We start from the raw sequence: 17,108 nt of genomic DNA, 5'->3' as shown, positions 1-17,108 counted from the left end.
TAAATAAGAGCTAATAATGTCTATGTCCACCAATTCCGCATCGTGGTGGACAACAAGTCCAACGCGAACGTAAGTGTAGCTTCTTTTCCTCTTCAGTATTATCATGATCAAGTTCGACGATTGTATATGGAATCGATCCACCAATTGTATTGGAACCGAGACTGATGTAGAATATACTCTGCGGTTGCTCAACAATACCAGATCCAAAGTTAGCCGCCAATTGTGTCAGTGGTGAATTCAACTGGTCAAATATGCCAGCAAGGAAACCTTCGACAACTGCCACATTTGCTAAAATGATGATTTAGCCGAGTGGGTGAAGACATGGTCAGGGTGTGTTAGTAGCATCTGAGAATGTCCCTGTGTTGTTGTCGATGAGAATGATGCACCTTTGTGTCTTTTTCTTCTCTGGCTTGACTGTCCCCCACCTTGCCTCCCCGTCCGTAGGCGAATCTGTGGAGGAACATATAATTCTCGCACTCGTTCCTCATCGGTCAATATATATGGCATCCATATTCTTGGAACCACTACATATAGTCGTATGTCACGCTGTGGTCGAAGATTGGTTAAGTCATGAGCATCTTCTCGAATCTTCAGGCCCACTCGTTCAGATACATCGTATGATGGTCTGCCTAATTAATATGTCTTCCCTTGTCGCGTTAAGCAATGCAACTCATCCAAGCATGGTGGATGTGGCAGAACCAATTGGACACAATTAAATTGTCGAAGGAAGCGCTCGGTAGGATGACATATGACTATCTCATACAAGATTAAAGGGAATGACACGACGTACACGGGAGCATTAGTCACTCAAATCTCATGCGGTATACAGTCGACAATAGTAATGTCGCAGTAAAACGTCAACATGAACTATAAAATTAAATTTACACAACTTTGTTAGATAAAAACCTTAAATAAATTAAATTAAGGTGAAGGAAAATATTTTATTACCTAATGTCCAAGCTTATCGATTAAAAGTCTGAAGTCTCGTCAATGTGTTGGTTAGTGGGCGTGAGAGATTTCATTAATCCACCTATCATTAATATAATAAAATATTATTATTTGTTAGCAATATTATTAAAATAGATAAAAATTAATTTTTTGACCTCTTAAGTAACGGAAATTCATATGGAACATGTGTTTTAACAATCGAGCATAAAAATGACATTCAGATCTATGCCCCGACTGCAACAACAATAAACATCATCTAATGACATTTTTCATTGGATTTACATCTTTACAAAACTCCCAGAACAAAAATGCCAAAATTGTCGACCCCCAAGTTATATTTCTTAAATCACTTAAATTTTGCAAATGATTCAACCATATTAGATGCACCTTATTTTGAGATTTGTCTGGCATTAAAATTCTCACAGTAACTTGTAGTATATGCGCATGAGAAAATTGTTGGAAAAATTAATAGAATAATATAATTACTCAATTTCCAAAATAATAAATAAATAAATTACAATAATAGTAAATTTTCATAAATAAAAACATTTATATTTACCTCATTCACTGCATGCTCTGCATCGTGGGGTAGGTGTGAAAAATTATTATCCAAAAATTTAATTTTTTATTTTTCCACCATCGCTTGCATTATCAGGCGAAACAATTCCAAACAATGCCTCACATACATTTCTAGATGTGCCGAGAACACCAGTAATAGCTACTCCATCAATAGGTAGTCCCAGATGAAATATAACATCTTGTAGTGTAATAGTTGTCTCCCCAGACGGTAAATGAAATGTGTGCGTATCCGGCCTCCATCTTTCCATCAACGCATTTATAAGTGGAGAATGCAACTTCACACTGTCAATAGTTATACTACTGATATATCTGAAACCCGCTTATGTAATAGTCAATAATATCCGCATCGGGCATTATCACACGATTTATATGATACTCTAATACACGTTCATATTCTTACAAAATAAATATTAAAAAATTATTTGAATATCAAAACAAATAAACTATACAAACAAATAAATAAATACTAAAAATAAAAAATAATATTAATTAATTTACCTCGTCATTTCACTTCTAATAATCGAATATGTGACTTCAATCATGTTTTAATAAACTCGTTACCATAATATAAAATCTTTGAATATATTAAAAAAATATATGATACTTTAGATGATAAGAAATCGATGAGTTAGATGATAATTAATAATGGAGGCCATATTTATAGGCCTTCTTGCACCTAGAGAAACATGATTTTAAATATCTCGTGTCCTGCAAGATGTGATTTACGTTGGAAATATGTGAAATTTTTTCTATTTCCAGTACCTTGCGGTTTGCAAGGCGCAAGATTATTATTTTCAAAATTTAATACTAGTTTTTATCATATAAAATTTAAAATATATTATAATTATAATATTATTTATTATATTTACTATATTATGTGTATAGTTTTGATTATTTCAAAATTTACAAAATAGATTATAATTATTATTTATAAAATATATATTTTAATTACTATTTATTTATTATGATATTTTAATTATTTAATATATTTAATAATTAATATTATTAATTATTATTATATTTATTATATTATTTGTTATTAATTTCAATTTGAAAGATCCTCGCGCGTTGTAGGCCGCGAGGTCTCTCATAAATCTCGCGATATTTTGATTCTCAAGTTACCTCGCGCTTTGCAATGTGTGGGGTCATTTTATCTAATTCTTTTATTGGTTTACTTAGAAAGTATGCCCACGTTGAACGTATCTTGCGTGTTGAAAGATGCGAGAATTTAACATGTTGTTTGCAAGCCACGAGGTTATTCTATATAAACGATTTAGGGGTTATTCTTTTAAATAATTTTAGAGAGTCCTATTTCTTTAAATAATTATTTATTTTAGGTTTTTAATATAAAAATTACCACATAAATAATGGTGATAGTGGGGCATGCATCATTCATTTGATGGATTCTATTTTCTTTTTCTAAATCAAATCCAGCTTTTCATGGATACGTGCAATCACACATTTAAATCCAAAATTACATTCTCAATATCTAATATTTTGCTAATCAACTAATTGATTGGTCACCTTCCATCATTTCAAAAGTTTGAGTTTTTGAGATTATTCGATGGAATCGAGCCATTAAATTTTAAGTTATTTAAATTGATGAATCGTATTTTATTTAATTTTTTCAAGTTAAATTGTTTTAATTTAATTTTAAATAGTTATAATATTATGATACTAATTGATTTTAACTTAAATGACCTTTTTATAATCATATGCTATATATATGTATATTTCTTGAGTTAATAAAATATATGGATAAATCCTAATTTAGTGCTCCCAATTTTAGTTTGTTTTGGTTTTGTCCCCTCATTTTTTATGATTAATTATACTTTAGCTCCTTGAGTTAGAATAAGACTTTGTCCCTGCGTGCAGAGTCGAGTCTCGACTCAAACTTAAAACATCAATCCACTAATTATTAAAAAAAAATTGAGTTATGCAAATCATAATTTATAACTCAAAATTTATTTGAATTTGTTTCAAAACAAGTTTATGGAATTACAAGAATAAGTTAAATTAAATTGAGTTTTCTTTAACGTTGAATCGAATTAAAAAACTCTTTTTTTTAAATCGAGTCAAATTTCGTTGATTCCTAATTTTGATTATCCATGGGAGTTCATGCAAGGGCCTCTGAGAAGTAGAGTTGGGTGGAATTGATTAATGGTGATAGTGAGATGGTGGTTTGCTTGGGCGGATTGGCTACTCAACTGGGAATGCAAAATTGTTGAGAACGACACCACCACTGCTTTGCTTGTTGGGTTCTGGATTTGGTGGTTCCAAACTTTCCCTAAATAAATTCAATTTAGGGCTTAAGGTTGCGTTAGGTCAAGCAAAAGGATGTGTCTCTTTAAGGTCTTACGTAAACTGAAAAATACATATATATTTATGTTCCTAATTAATAAAGTACACTCTATTCGAATCCAACAAGTGATGGTAGATGTTACATGGAGTATTATTATTTCTAGAGATTTTGGATTTGAGTAATTAGATACAGACGCGTTTATAAGATTTTAGTGGCTTGGGATAAATATATAAATTAGACCCCTAATAATAAGTATAAAAAAAATAAATCATAATAAAAATAAAAAATATTGTAAATTATTTATTATTATATTTAATAAATTATATAATAAATACATCAAATTTTAAATATAAAATATTAAAAAAGTTATCCAACTATTCACACAAAATAAACATTATCCTCTCTTAAGAGGGCACATAGTAGATTTCAACCTTCTTTATGTTAAAATAAAAAATTAAAAGAATAATTAATTGAGAAGTAAAAAAATAATTTAAAAATATAACGTCAATATCATTATTAATTTTTAATAGTACGAGATACTTTAAGCAGTTGCCCCTCCTGCCCTAGGTAGATACCCCTTTGTCCAAACTCAAGGAGTAGTCTAGTATCATCTGTAAAACGTATATATATTATTAATGATTAATTTTTTTTTAAAATACATATATTATCTTTTAATTATTCAAGATTATTAAAGATAATGTGTTATTTTATTCGTTTTAAATATTTTATATTGATCGGTTTTAAAAATAAATGGATGGTTGTGATAGAACAAGATGACATGTTATTTCACTGATGTAATAATTTGGCATAGGGATGATCATTTGATATGGATTTAATAGATTTTGATTCAATCTAATGATGCTGAATGTTTTTTTATTGGATTGGTCGACTTTTTAAAAAATGAAGAATTCGAATTTAGGATGAAAAAATAATACAATTATCTTTTGTATATTCTATGATAGTTGTAATAATATTTCTTTTTATATTTTTTAATTAAAGTTTTATTTTATTTATTGAAAATAATTTTTATATATAAATATATATGTCAAATCAAATTGATTATAAATTTTTATCCTGAAAATTGATGGAATTTCAAATCAGACATAAATTCTTTAAATTTGACGTAAATATAATTTTAAATGGGTCAAAAACTTGACTCGAGCTTATCCGACCAATGATCCCCTTTAATTTGGATTAGGTATATGTATGGGGAACAAAAATTCAAGTTAGGGTTGATTATAATTCATTTTAGATAGTGAAATTAATATTTTCGACAGAAAGAATAACATTTTAAAATGCGCTCTACCGAAAATATTAAAAATATATTTATATTTTCGGTAGCGTCTTTCATTAGTCTTATATTAGACTGTCGTACAATATAACTATTAAACTGGTCGACATTTATATAAATAATTTACTTCATAAAATTTCAATGTTGGGAACTGAGCTTTAATGTCAAACTATAATTTGAGATTTAAGTTATTTATTTTATATTATCTGAAACTCGTCGTATAAAAATGACGAGTTTCATAAAATATAATAAATAATTAAAATTTATCGCGTTAATTTGATGAGTTATATATAATTTTCATCTAATCCGAACGATGAATTTTAAATTTTTTAATATATTTTATAAAATTTATCGTATCGATATAATAAATTTCATAAAAACTGTAACAAGTAAACTAAATAAAAAATTATATTTTTAGTACTTGTGTTTTTTTGTTAAAAAATTCACCAACTATATTCTTAAATTTTATTAACTAAATACACTACTTTTAACATTATATATAAAAATATAATTCTTTCAAAATTATTTATGTAAATAATAATTATTTTTACAATATGCACGCTAAAGTTTAAAAGATGCACAAGTTATTCATAAATTAAATTGAATATTCAATATCAATAAAAATTAAAATGATATAAATTTGATTGATATATCTTCTAAATCTTCTCATAACTAAACAATATTAATGGAAAAATAATTTTTAATATATGATATAATTTTCTACCAGTGTTAATTTTAATTTAATCATCAATATATTAAATAATAATTATTAATAAAAAAATTAAATACAAATTTTAACATATGAGAATCAATTTAATTTTTTTTAAATCATAAAAAATCAAAATAAGAATTAAAATTGAAATGGAAGCCTTCCCTATTCAAAGTGCAATATACTCGGGCTCTTCTTTTCCTTTTTATTGTAATATTTTATTTTTCTATTCTTAGCTGTGATGTTGCCACGTTACCCTGTGATTTCTGCTATTTTTATTAATTTATTTCATTTCAGTAGTAAGGGTGTATATTTTTTGGTTTTAATCGAATTAATTGATCAAATCGAATTAGTTCGGTCATCGAATTAGTTCGATCGAAAAACAGTTAATAATTTTTTTAGAATTCAGTTAACGATTAATTCGGTTCGAAATTGATTAATTAAACAAAATTACATTTTAAATATATTATATATAACATATAGACTCAGTTTAAACTATTTAAAACTCAATTAATAATTTAAGATTTAATAATTTTAAACCTAAATCAATATTAATTAATTAAAAAAATCTAGATATTATTTAAATTAATTGTAAATTATTTTTTTGAATTTAAAAAATATTCAATTGTTATATAAATTTAAAAAAATTAATTTTTTTGATTAATTAAAAAATTAACCGAAATTTATTCAATTTAATTAATAATTTTTAAATAAATTTCGATTCGATTAACGGTTAAAGAAAAAATTAATTAATTCTATGATAGTTAATTCGATTTAGTCGAGGACCAAATTAACCGTTTAAACATTTATGTTCACTAGCAATTTTCGTGATTCTCTTGTCTCCTTCCCCCTTCTCTCTTTCCTTCTATAAATAACACGCGACCTTTCCATCATTGCCCTTGTTTGTTCTCTCGCCTTTCTTCTTTGCTCCATTGTTTCCTCTCTCTTGTTTCTCCGTACTTTTTTTAGATTTTTTTTCAATTTTTTATATCGTTCTCTGTTCATGTTTAGTACCTACTCCAACAGTTCATCAACGCACTGTACAGTTAAAATCAAAGGTAGTGCTGTTTTCTTCCATGTTTTCAGCTTCCAAACAGCGCCTTTTCAAGGATTTCCTCTGTTTCTTCCTTGATTTGAATCATTTCCTCACGAAAACCTAATTTTATAATTTTAAGCTGATATTTTTTCTTTATGAATTACTTCTCTAAGCTTCGTTAGATATTTAAATTTTTTTACGGCTCAATTTTGCAGTTAGATTTATTTATTCATTTATTGTTTGGCTTGTGTAGATCTAGCGATCTTTAACTGATTTTCAGTAATTGTGGAAATTTGATCCTAGAAATTGAACTGCAACAATTCTACGGTTAATTTTTCGGTTTCTGTAGAAGATGATGTTTGATTGACCTTATTTTTATATTAAATAGGGATATCGAATTTCAATAGTTAAAAAAAACGTCAAAGGAACAAATGATGCAGCAGTTTGCGATCCAGCGAACCGCTACTGGAAGTAACCGTGAGGATTTGCAGAGCTCTTTTTCGGTTTCGGTTATGGTTACGGATCGGAGAGAGGCCGTTGTTTGCCCGAAACCACGTCGTTTGGGTCTCCTAAACACCTCTTTCAACGACCACCCTGTTAGATCCCTCAGATGGCAAATTAGGTAATTTCCTCTTATTTACATGGCCTCCTCTAATTTTTAACCTCTTTTTTTATTAAATAAGCTAGGAGTAGGGAAATAGTAACAGATTTGTTTGATGATTTTCAGCCATCAAACCGAGCTTGGTGATTCAAAAGCAGGGAGTGATATTTTGGATATGATTCTTACAAAGGTACGCTTCTTTCTCTTGATTAAATTAACGGACTAAGCAAAGTTGATTTAATGGACTTTGTTTTGAGGAAACACTAAAATAATCATTAATTATAAAATAATTAAATTAATCTTTAGCTTTGGAACAATGGCGACGTCTCGATGCAAGTCTTTTGTTTGTGGGGGACCATTTAAAATACAACCGTTAGTTTAACGTGCCAACTAAAGAATTTCTAGAAGAATATTGTATTGGTTTTCCAAATTTCATCTACGAGGAGAACCGGTCATCTGATTATTGGTTTTGGAATTTAGCAGGGTGGTTGTAGAGCGGAACAAGTAGTGTCGTCGCCCCCATTTTTTTGTGGGTCGCCGCCGAGTAGAGTAGCTAACCCGTTAATTCAAGATGCTCGATTTGTGGACGACAACGTCCTCACCCCTCTGTCACAACCGTCTACGAACCTGCCTATGTCCGGCTTGCCGTCATCGTCTCCGGCATCCTCTTCAAGGAAAGGAGGCTGCATCCGAGCAAATTTTGTTAACAATCCAGCAGTGAGAGTAGAGGGGTTCGATTGCCTCGACAAAGATCGCCGGAGTTGCAGCATCCCGGCGCTGGCCTAGAGTACATAGACTTGAAGAAGAGAGAATTTTGAAGTCTTTTAAGTGAGACCAAAAAGAGGAGAGAGAAAAGCCAAAGAGCCCTTTCTTTTAGTGTAAATATATGGTTAGAGGGAAAGGGTTCATTGTGTGCAAGCAAAACGATGTCGTATTGTAAGTATCTGAGTTCCTTAAACGAATAAGGGAGTAGCTTAGCTTGGGAGGTTGCTGGGTTGGGGTCCATTTTTTTTCTTCTGTTTTGGTTTCTTTTTGCTAAGAGTCTCGAGTCGAAAAGGAAATTTGTACAAAAAAAAAATCGAGTTGTTAATTGAGTCAAACTAAATACTTGATGGTGTATATAAAGACCAAAAAATTGTTCACATCTTTTGATTGTTTAAATCTAAGTTAAATGGATATTCTGTGCTTTTGATGGAATCCCATAAGGCTTGTTTGCTTAAGAATCACGCCAGTGCCTGGGGGAAGTCCCTGATACTGAAACGCCGACTGAATGTTGATCAAACAAGCCTTTATGGGATTCCATCAAAAGCACAGAATATCAATTTAACTTGATTTAAACAAGTTTTATGATGCTGTTGTCAACTGTGAATAAAGAGGAAGTAATCTCGGAAATCGAGCGAGTAGGAAAATGTTAAAGATCTTATTATTAATTCCAGGTCCTTCACTCAAACGCCTCTCAACAGTCCACTCATGTGATCTGCTCTTTTCTTCTTTTCACCAAACGACCATCATGGCACATGCTGCTCTCTCTCTCTCGCGTAGCATATCATTGTGTTGGTGCTCTACCCCGTTTGTTTCTCTCTCTCTCTCTCTCTCTCTCTCTTCTTCTGATTCTTTAGCATTGAACGTTCAAAATGAAATTTGTTTTCTTTTTTTTAATATAATGATTACAACTTGAAAACAACGTAAACTCGATATTTCTAAGTCAAATTGTAACACCTTAAATTTTGTTAAAGGATTAAATTATTAAATGTTAAAGTTAGTATTAAAATTTAAAAAAATAGTGGAAAATTAAGGACCAAGTTGAATGTAGGGAAGAGATTGAAGTCTAAAAGGTGAATTTTGTAAAAATCAGTAGTTTTGGATGTAATTTATCCTTTTTTTTAATTGAAAGGCATAAATAAGCAAAACAAAGAGTTTTTAAAAAGGATGCGGATGTTCGAACCGATAACCTCATGCAAGCACCATTTTTACTATTTGTGGTAAGATATTACTATGATAAACTAAAGTAATAGAATTACTAGGCCTGATTATCCCAGCCATCGGTATTGATCTGAAGATTTTGTAAGAGTTTTCAGAGAATTCATCATTTTTTTTCTACCAAAGTTTAAATCGCTTCCCATCATTGATCTCAAGCATCGTCGGATGCTGATGTTGCCGGATTGTTTCTCATTTACTCTGCAGGTGTTATTTTGTAGTTGATATACACCTACAATAGAAGATGTTTGTTAGAACTTTTCACGTTGTTTTCTCCTTCTACGTAGAATATATGAACTAGACTTATGGATGTTATGAGAAAATGTATATATGTGACTTTTAAAATTTATTTTATTGAAATAAATTGTTGTTGTTTTAATTTATTTTTACACTTCTTTGCGCTGATGGGTCACACTAGATTTTCAAATTTAATATCTTGAATCTTTCTCTTTAAATGTTTCCTTTGGATTGTAGATTCCCGATTATTACTTGAAGAATTAATAAATGAAATTCCAACACCTCACTGGAATTTGTGTATGTCTGGATCACTAAAAAAAATTTATGTTTTACCATATATCTGCTTGGCATTTAGCATCATTTAATAGTTCTGTGTTGCTGACTTTCCCAAAGCTCATTCTATTACTTATCATTTTAGGTTAAAGAAAATGACTTTGTGCAATTATCGACATTAATAATGAGAATTCCTTTTGTTGGAAGCGTAGGTGGGCACTCAATAATTTTACAACTCAAAATTACTATTCATACAAAACAAAATACGTTACAACGACACTACCTCAATATTATAATATTATAACACTACAATACTATTTGCAACTAGTTTACAAACACAACATTGTTATTCTAAGCTTTGCTAAGCTTCACCTTTTCTCTCATAGCTTTTCAATGCTATTTCTCGTCCTTGCTTTGCTAGGCTTTTTTATTCTCTAATAGCTTTTCTAAGCTATTTCTCATACTGGCTTTTCTAAGCCTTTTCTCATATTCCTTCTCATACATTAACTAAAACTATCAAAGCCTTTTTATAGGCAATTTAACCGCCTCATAAAGCTTCAAGATTGCTTTCATTCTACAGCCTTATAATTCCTTAATAATTAAGTATTATAGTTGCTGCCTTTTCAATCCTTCACATGGACATGTTTATATCAAAGCAAACTTTGCTTGTCTTGCCAAAACTCTTCCTTAATTGTCAAGCTTGCCAACTCATCCATAGAATATTCTGCCGCCTTGAACTTTGTTTAATAATTAAGCAGATTATAACTTCATCATTGCTGTAATTTTATAATATTTGTGTGGGATCACCTTAATAAATTTTCAATATTTAGAAATCAAGTTTGATTTCTAACACTTTTAACGTTGCTTGCGGAGTATTACATTTGTGTAATTAGGTATGTAGGACAAATATTATTTCTATATTAGAGTTTGAAACTCGTTTTATAATTTGACTTGTGAATTATGTTTTAATTATGAATGCTTTCTGAATTTATATTTTATTTTGATTTTCAAATTGTTTCATGGTCTTTTGAACGGTTTGATAAATTTTATATTTTACGGATTTTATCGCGGGTCACTACAGTAATGTTAATGTGACACCTTAAATTAGATCGAATTATCCGGATCCACAGTTTTATACCAAATACGAATCAATGCGTTAAATTATAACAATCAGTATTGATTGCATCTTCCTAACGTGGAGGGTACATATCTTATGAGCTGCTTGAGAAAAACATCCAAGATGATGTTAGTTTAATTTCTCAAACACACTGAGGAATGGATCGAAAGAATGGGTGACGATAATCGTTTCTTAAAAACTTAAAATATCATATATTTTAGAAATTCATTCTTTTCTAAAATTTTAAAATTTTATATTTAATATAAAATTTTGTGTTTGTTCTCGAATGTATCGACGTTTTTCCTTCCCCGGATGAAATTTTATCTCCACTTCAGCCTTTTCCCTGTAACAACACATCTATTTTTTTTCCATACAATATCTACATTATGTATATCCTTCTAAACATCGTAGGCTCGTAGCAATTATGCTGTAAAGAAATTCCAACCCACTGTTCCTGCAACAGTATATTCAGTTAAATTCGATTGAATTTTTTATAAAAATCAAATCAAATCGTAATATGTTATTTTTTTAAAAAAATGAATTTGAAAACAATACAAAAAGTATAAATTTTAATTTAGTTTAGTTTATATTGGTTTTGTTATTTTTAACTATTTATTATTTTTCAAATTCAACATCTACGAATAACTTCAAGCTTAAATCGAGTACATACATACAAATTTATACTCACAAAAAAATAATATTATAAATTTTAAGACTATATTTATTTAAACTTATCTTATAATAATTTTAAATGTTTAGATTATCATTTATTTTTCTTTTTAAATTAGTATAAACAAAAAATTGAAACTAAATCAATTTATAAATATAAATATTTAAATCGAACTGCAAAATAAAATAAAAATAGATGGATTTTTTTTAATTTTATTGATTTCTTAACTCAACTCTAATTCCCAGAAATGAAGGGGAACAGTTCTACGACCAACATTATCCAAATTAAAAGCTGACAAAATCATAAATGACTGCATAAATCAGCATTGGTAGTCTAAGCAGCTCTTACGTATAGATAAGCTCTTACACATGCATGTCTCAAAGTTAGGGTTCGTAGGGGTAATAATTACATACATTTAATAAATTAAAAAATATCTAAAGTTATAAAATTTATTTATCATATTATCTATAAATAAGAGATTTTTTTAAAACAAATTATTAATCTGATTGGAAGAATTTTTTTATAAAAAGATCAAATGATATAAAGTAAGACTAAACTATAGAAAAAAATAAATTTATAAGTAATAATGAAAAGTAAAGTTACATAAAATTAAATTAAATTTAAGAATAAATCAATCTTTTCAGAACCAAATCAAATTTTACGTCGGCGACGGTAGATTTTGTCGGTATACGCGTTCCACCTTCAACGCCAAAAGACAAAGTGAGTTGCATGTGATGATGATATTTTTACGAGACCAAGTCACCCACAAAAGCTGCCGCTCCGCTCTACTCCTATTCCCAAAACACTCGCTACTCTTCTCGATCATCCTTTTCACCTATAAATATATATCTTTCTGATTATTCATTTCAGAGAAAACCAAATATCAACAACGAACCATATGAAGAGGCAACGAAGTAGTACTATAGAGGGTGCCGCCGCCGCCTTGGTGAAGGAGAAAGATGAAGGGATTAAGAAGGTCGAGAGAGCTGTGGAAGAAGCGAAGGAAAATGATGGGAAGAGTTGTGATGATGGTAATGGAGGAGAGGTGGCGGTGGAGAATTGGTGTGGTGGATGGGAGGAATGGGGGTGGTTATGCGGTGGTGATGGTGGTGGGGGTGCGGTGGATGAGCTGATGCCGTGGGGGTGTTTCTGGTCGCCGTTCTGGGATGTTGATTATGTTGACGGTGAGTTGTTCGGCGATGTTGTATGGGATGATGATATTTGGAACCTGAAGACCATCGTGGAGGTACCCAAGACATGAGAGCAAGCAGGAAGATCATAGAGAGAAGCTGACTGAGTTATATTTTGTTTTATGATTCCAAATATGAGTTTAAATGTGTTGGAATCTATCTTCTCTAAACAGTTACAATATCAATCCTACTAATCAACTTAGGAAATTTAACTGTGAACATCACACTTCTAAATATGAGTTTAGATATTATAAGTTTCAATTATAAACAAGTCATAGTATAAATAAATTTTGTAACATTAAAACAAATATTTTAATCGTAAAACAAAATATATTTGCTCCGCACCTATAATATTGCAATCGTAATTTAATACTATAATATAACATTGTAATCTTAATTTAATATTATAAATACAAAAGTTCTTAAAGATTATTTTGATACCCTAAGTTGTATATGTAACATTAAAAATATAATTGTTTTTTTAAATAAGTTGTTTTTTTAAAAAAAATCATGTTTTGCAACTGTAATATCGAAATCGTAATTTAATATTATAAAACAAGTTCAGCTGCTCAAGTCCAGTGCAAGATTATGGTAGATGAGCCTACGGAGTTGATGCAGAAAAACGCCTTGGCAGGTAAGGTTTGGTTTTGAGTAACAAGGATAACCATGAAGCCGCATGGCTAGCGTAAAACCACATTTTTAATAAGTTAAGGGATTATAGAGGATTATATCTTTTAATTATATGATAATGAACGTTCAATCATCTTTGATTACAATATTGAACTCGCAATCTTTAAAAGTTCAATCATCTTTGATTACAATATTGAACTCGCAATCTTTAAAAGTAATAATAATTTTTTTAATCATTGGAGTAATTTGGTTAATTGAAACTACGTGTATTAAGAAAATTAAAACTACCCTTGACTCCGTATATTCATATGGTTAAATTTAATTTAATTCACCAATTAGACGATAACATGTGTCACCATTAGATTAAATGTTTTTTATATAATTTAAATTTATTTAATTTATTAAATTTATGATCAAAGTGATAGAATGAATAAATATTGAAGATCAAATGTATAATTATACCAATTACTTTTGTAACCCCTAAACTCGACCTAGAAGAAATTAAATCGAATCTAGAGAGTCATTAACTAAATCTCCAAAATTTATCTAAACGTGATTTAAAATACTTTTAAATAACACTCGTTTTTATTGATTTCAAATACTATAAATAACCGAAGTAATTTAACAATAATTAAAACATAGAGAATGTCAATCAAATTCATGTTTCAAATCCCAAATTCCAAATAAAATTTATGTATAATGTCCCCAAAAATATTTTAACGAAACAACTATTATTCAAATAAAATATTACTAAATTATGAAAAAAATAAATCCGAATAAATGTCATACTTTAAAATTTATGAAAACAAAATAACGTTGATCTCCAAGTATGGATTCACCTAGCTTGGTAATTTGAAAGAAGAAACTAAGGGGGTTAAATGATTAAGCTTTGGTCCATTTGTCAGATTTCGGAAAATAAATTACATTTCATGGAAAATAATTTATGGAAATCATTTTATGGTATTAGGATGATGTTGTATATTTCATTTTTCAATTGTTGATAAATTATTTTTAAAATTCTTAACTATAAACATCAAATATAATAAGTAATACTATTTATTAACACAAAATAATAATATTTTTAAAATATTAATATAATTCATTCAATATTATTATTAAAATATTATATCTATAATTTTATAAATAAAAATATTATAATTAATTTATTTTTTCTTAAAATAAAATTATTATAAATTATATTGATTATTTATTAAAAAAGAATAATATATTATAAATTATATTAATTATTTATTAAATAAAATATTATTAAAATATCAAAAATTATAATATTAAAATAAAAATATTATATTATATTATATTTCAAGGAATATATATATTAAATATTCAACAATTCAATAGTATTATTTTTATAAAATTAATAGATAATATTAATTTTATTAATAATTTATTATATATTATTAAAAGAAATTTATAATATTATATATTATAATTATATAATTATAACAATAAAATATTATATTATATTATTAAAAATATTAATAAATATAATTTAATAATTAATACTTTTATTAAAATGATATTAAAATAATATATTAAATTAAATATATAAAATAATAATATTTTGAGTGTTTCTGCTTTGTATTGAAAAGTTCGTAAAATGATTTATGAAAAATTAAATGGTAAGTCATTTTTCAGAAAATGCAAAGGAAATTCAGTTGATCAGGAAAATGAATTACATTGACCATGGAAAATGAGGAAAACATTTTCCTCAGAACCAATTACAGGGAAACAAACAGACCCTTAGTGTGTCTCTAAAGTGCAATTAAACACAAGTCACAACACAATCCAAAACAAACAGTAATAATCATATTTCGAATCAATCAACGATAATCAAATATTTAAATGTATGCAAATACTCATGCACTCACTGTACTTCAAACACTCCATCATTGAGTGGGTTCCCCAGAACCACTCAAACTACAATCACTCCATAACCGAGAGCGAAGTCCGCCACAAAGGAAGAGGCCACAATCCAAAAGTGATATTCACACCCGTCGAGTGAATGCACTTAACTTCCCTTATCAAAATTCGTCTCAATATGACATACAAATGACACATATCCGATATTTGATCAGATTCAAATAAGATATATCTAAATAACACATACTCGAATATCATATATTTGAATTCTGATATGATCCGAATAGCAATATTTAATAACAAATATTCCGAAACACTTATATTCCGATTCCGATATCACAACACAATCTCATATTATAAATACACAGCAATATTCTGATTCCAATAATTTAACAAATAACCCATGACATTTATAGCACAAACAGTCCCACAGACGAACATGTTTTCATTCAATTTCAACTAACAAACAAATAAACAACCAAATAAAATAATGCAGCACCGAAAATAAACACACCTCGACAAATAGTTAACCACGACAATTGCGCTTCCCATGATCGGCCCAACCATGGATCAAACTGAATCGGCTCCTACATAAAATTTGACTAATAATTACTATTCTAATTTTAATAACAAATCTGAACCTAAATCTAAGGTATTAACTGATACTCATTGTCGATTCTTGTAACCCGATTTGGTTCAAAGTTAACCGGTAACGGTGGAGGAGGCGATAGATTTGATTCCGATTCGATATCACCTGCAAAAATTACGACTTCCAATTTAATATCTCGATTCAACGAATTTCAGATAAATGAAGCAATTTAACGACGATTAAAAATAATTATCGGTTAGAATTAGGAACCGGGCAGTGGGATTTGATTCGAACTAAAGGGACTGCCGAACAAATATGGCAGCAACTACTGCTGCCCCACGACTGTCGGTGACAAGCACCATGGCAGCAGCCATGGCTTGGTGGAACGACAACCTTGGCTGCCCAAAGGAAGCCCAAAACGATCGAAAGGTACTCGATAGTGGCCACCCATGGCCGAAGAAGGTAAGACACACCGTTACCAGACCGGTGCAACCTTCTTCACGAGCGGTCCAACCACTCGACGACCACGGAAAACCGCGACACCACGATCGGTGGCGAGAGAGGTCTCGGTTTAAAGTCTTGAACAGCGACGCACAACGAACTAAGAAAGAAGAGCGGAGGGTCGAGGTCGGACGTTCAACGGTGACTCACCTTTGCACGGAATCGACGAGAATGACAACAAAATGGATGGTCGGCAGCGGGGACAGAGTGAGATGGGAGTAGCTGCGCAGTGAAAGAAAACAAAAAGATGAAAAGAAGTTGGGGGCGCTGTTCGTGAAAAAGGGCCGAGAAAGAATTGAAATCTACTTAAAATTGATTTAATTACAAAATTAGTCATCTAATTCTCTAGGGTTTACGAAATAAGATACAACTTTTAAAATATTTACAATGTTTGAGTATCACAATTCGATTGAAGATGAAACCTGTTTAATTGATTGAGTGATTTTAATAGTAAAATATATCATTATTTTTTTAGAGATTCTGGGCTCAAGTAATCAATAAAATATGTGTAAATTACCAATAATAAAAAAATTAAATATATAATATACACGTGCTTCGTGTAAAATGGGGATGAGAT

The 17,108-nt window shown here is 29.5% G+C and overlaps 1 protein-coding gene and 1 long non-coding RNA gene across 4 annotated transcripts; one reads left to right on the top strand and one right to left on the bottom strand.

Moving 5' to 3' along the window:
- The first annotated feature begins 6,743 nt into the window (after window positions 1-6,743).
- LOC120115934 lies at window positions 6,744-8,253 on the top strand. 2 transcript variants are annotated; one of them, XM_039136546.1, is made up of 4 exons: window positions 6,744-6,887; window positions 7,254-7,487; window positions 7,593-7,656; window positions 7,947-8,253. In XM_039136546.1, exons 2-4 carry the CDS (start codon window positions 7,297-7,299, stop codon window positions 8,250-8,252), a joined length of 561 nt encoding a protein of 186 aa, XP_038992477.1. In that variant the 5' UTR covers window positions 6,744-6,887; window positions 7,254-7,296; the 3' UTR covers window position 8,253. The 2 variants fall into 2 exon arrangements, with proteins under 2 accessions (XP_038992477.1, XP_038992478.1); XM_039136547.1 differs by having other exon boundaries at window positions 6,746-6,887; window positions 7,950-8,253.
- A 7,324-nt stretch (window positions 8,254-15,577) lies between these two features.
- Window positions 15,578-16,783, bottom strand: LOC120115952. Of its 2 annotated transcripts, none has more exons than XR_005515520.1 (3): window positions 16,301-16,783; window positions 16,102-16,195; window positions 15,578-16,028 (listed from the first exon to the last, which is right to left on the bottom strand). It is a non-coding gene; the product is annotated as an uncharacterized LOC120115952 (long non-coding RNA). The 2 variants fall into 2 exon arrangements; XR_005515521.1 differs by having other exon boundaries at window positions 16,682-16,783.
- Between the last annotated feature and the right edge of the window lie 325 nt (window positions 16,784-17,108).

Source organism: Hibiscus syriacus, unplaced genomic scaffold (genome assembly GCF_006381635.1).
Source record: "Hibiscus syriacus cultivar Baekdansim isolate YM2019G1 unplaced genomic scaffold, ASM638163v2 tig00110279_pilon, whole genome shotgun sequence".
Classification (NCBI taxonomy): Eukaryota; Viridiplantae; Streptophyta; class Magnoliopsida; order Malvales; family Malvaceae; genus Hibiscus; species Hibiscus syriacus.
The sequence above is the reverse complement of the archived record's forward strand: the minus strand, read 5'-3'. Positions and strand labels throughout refer to the sequence as shown.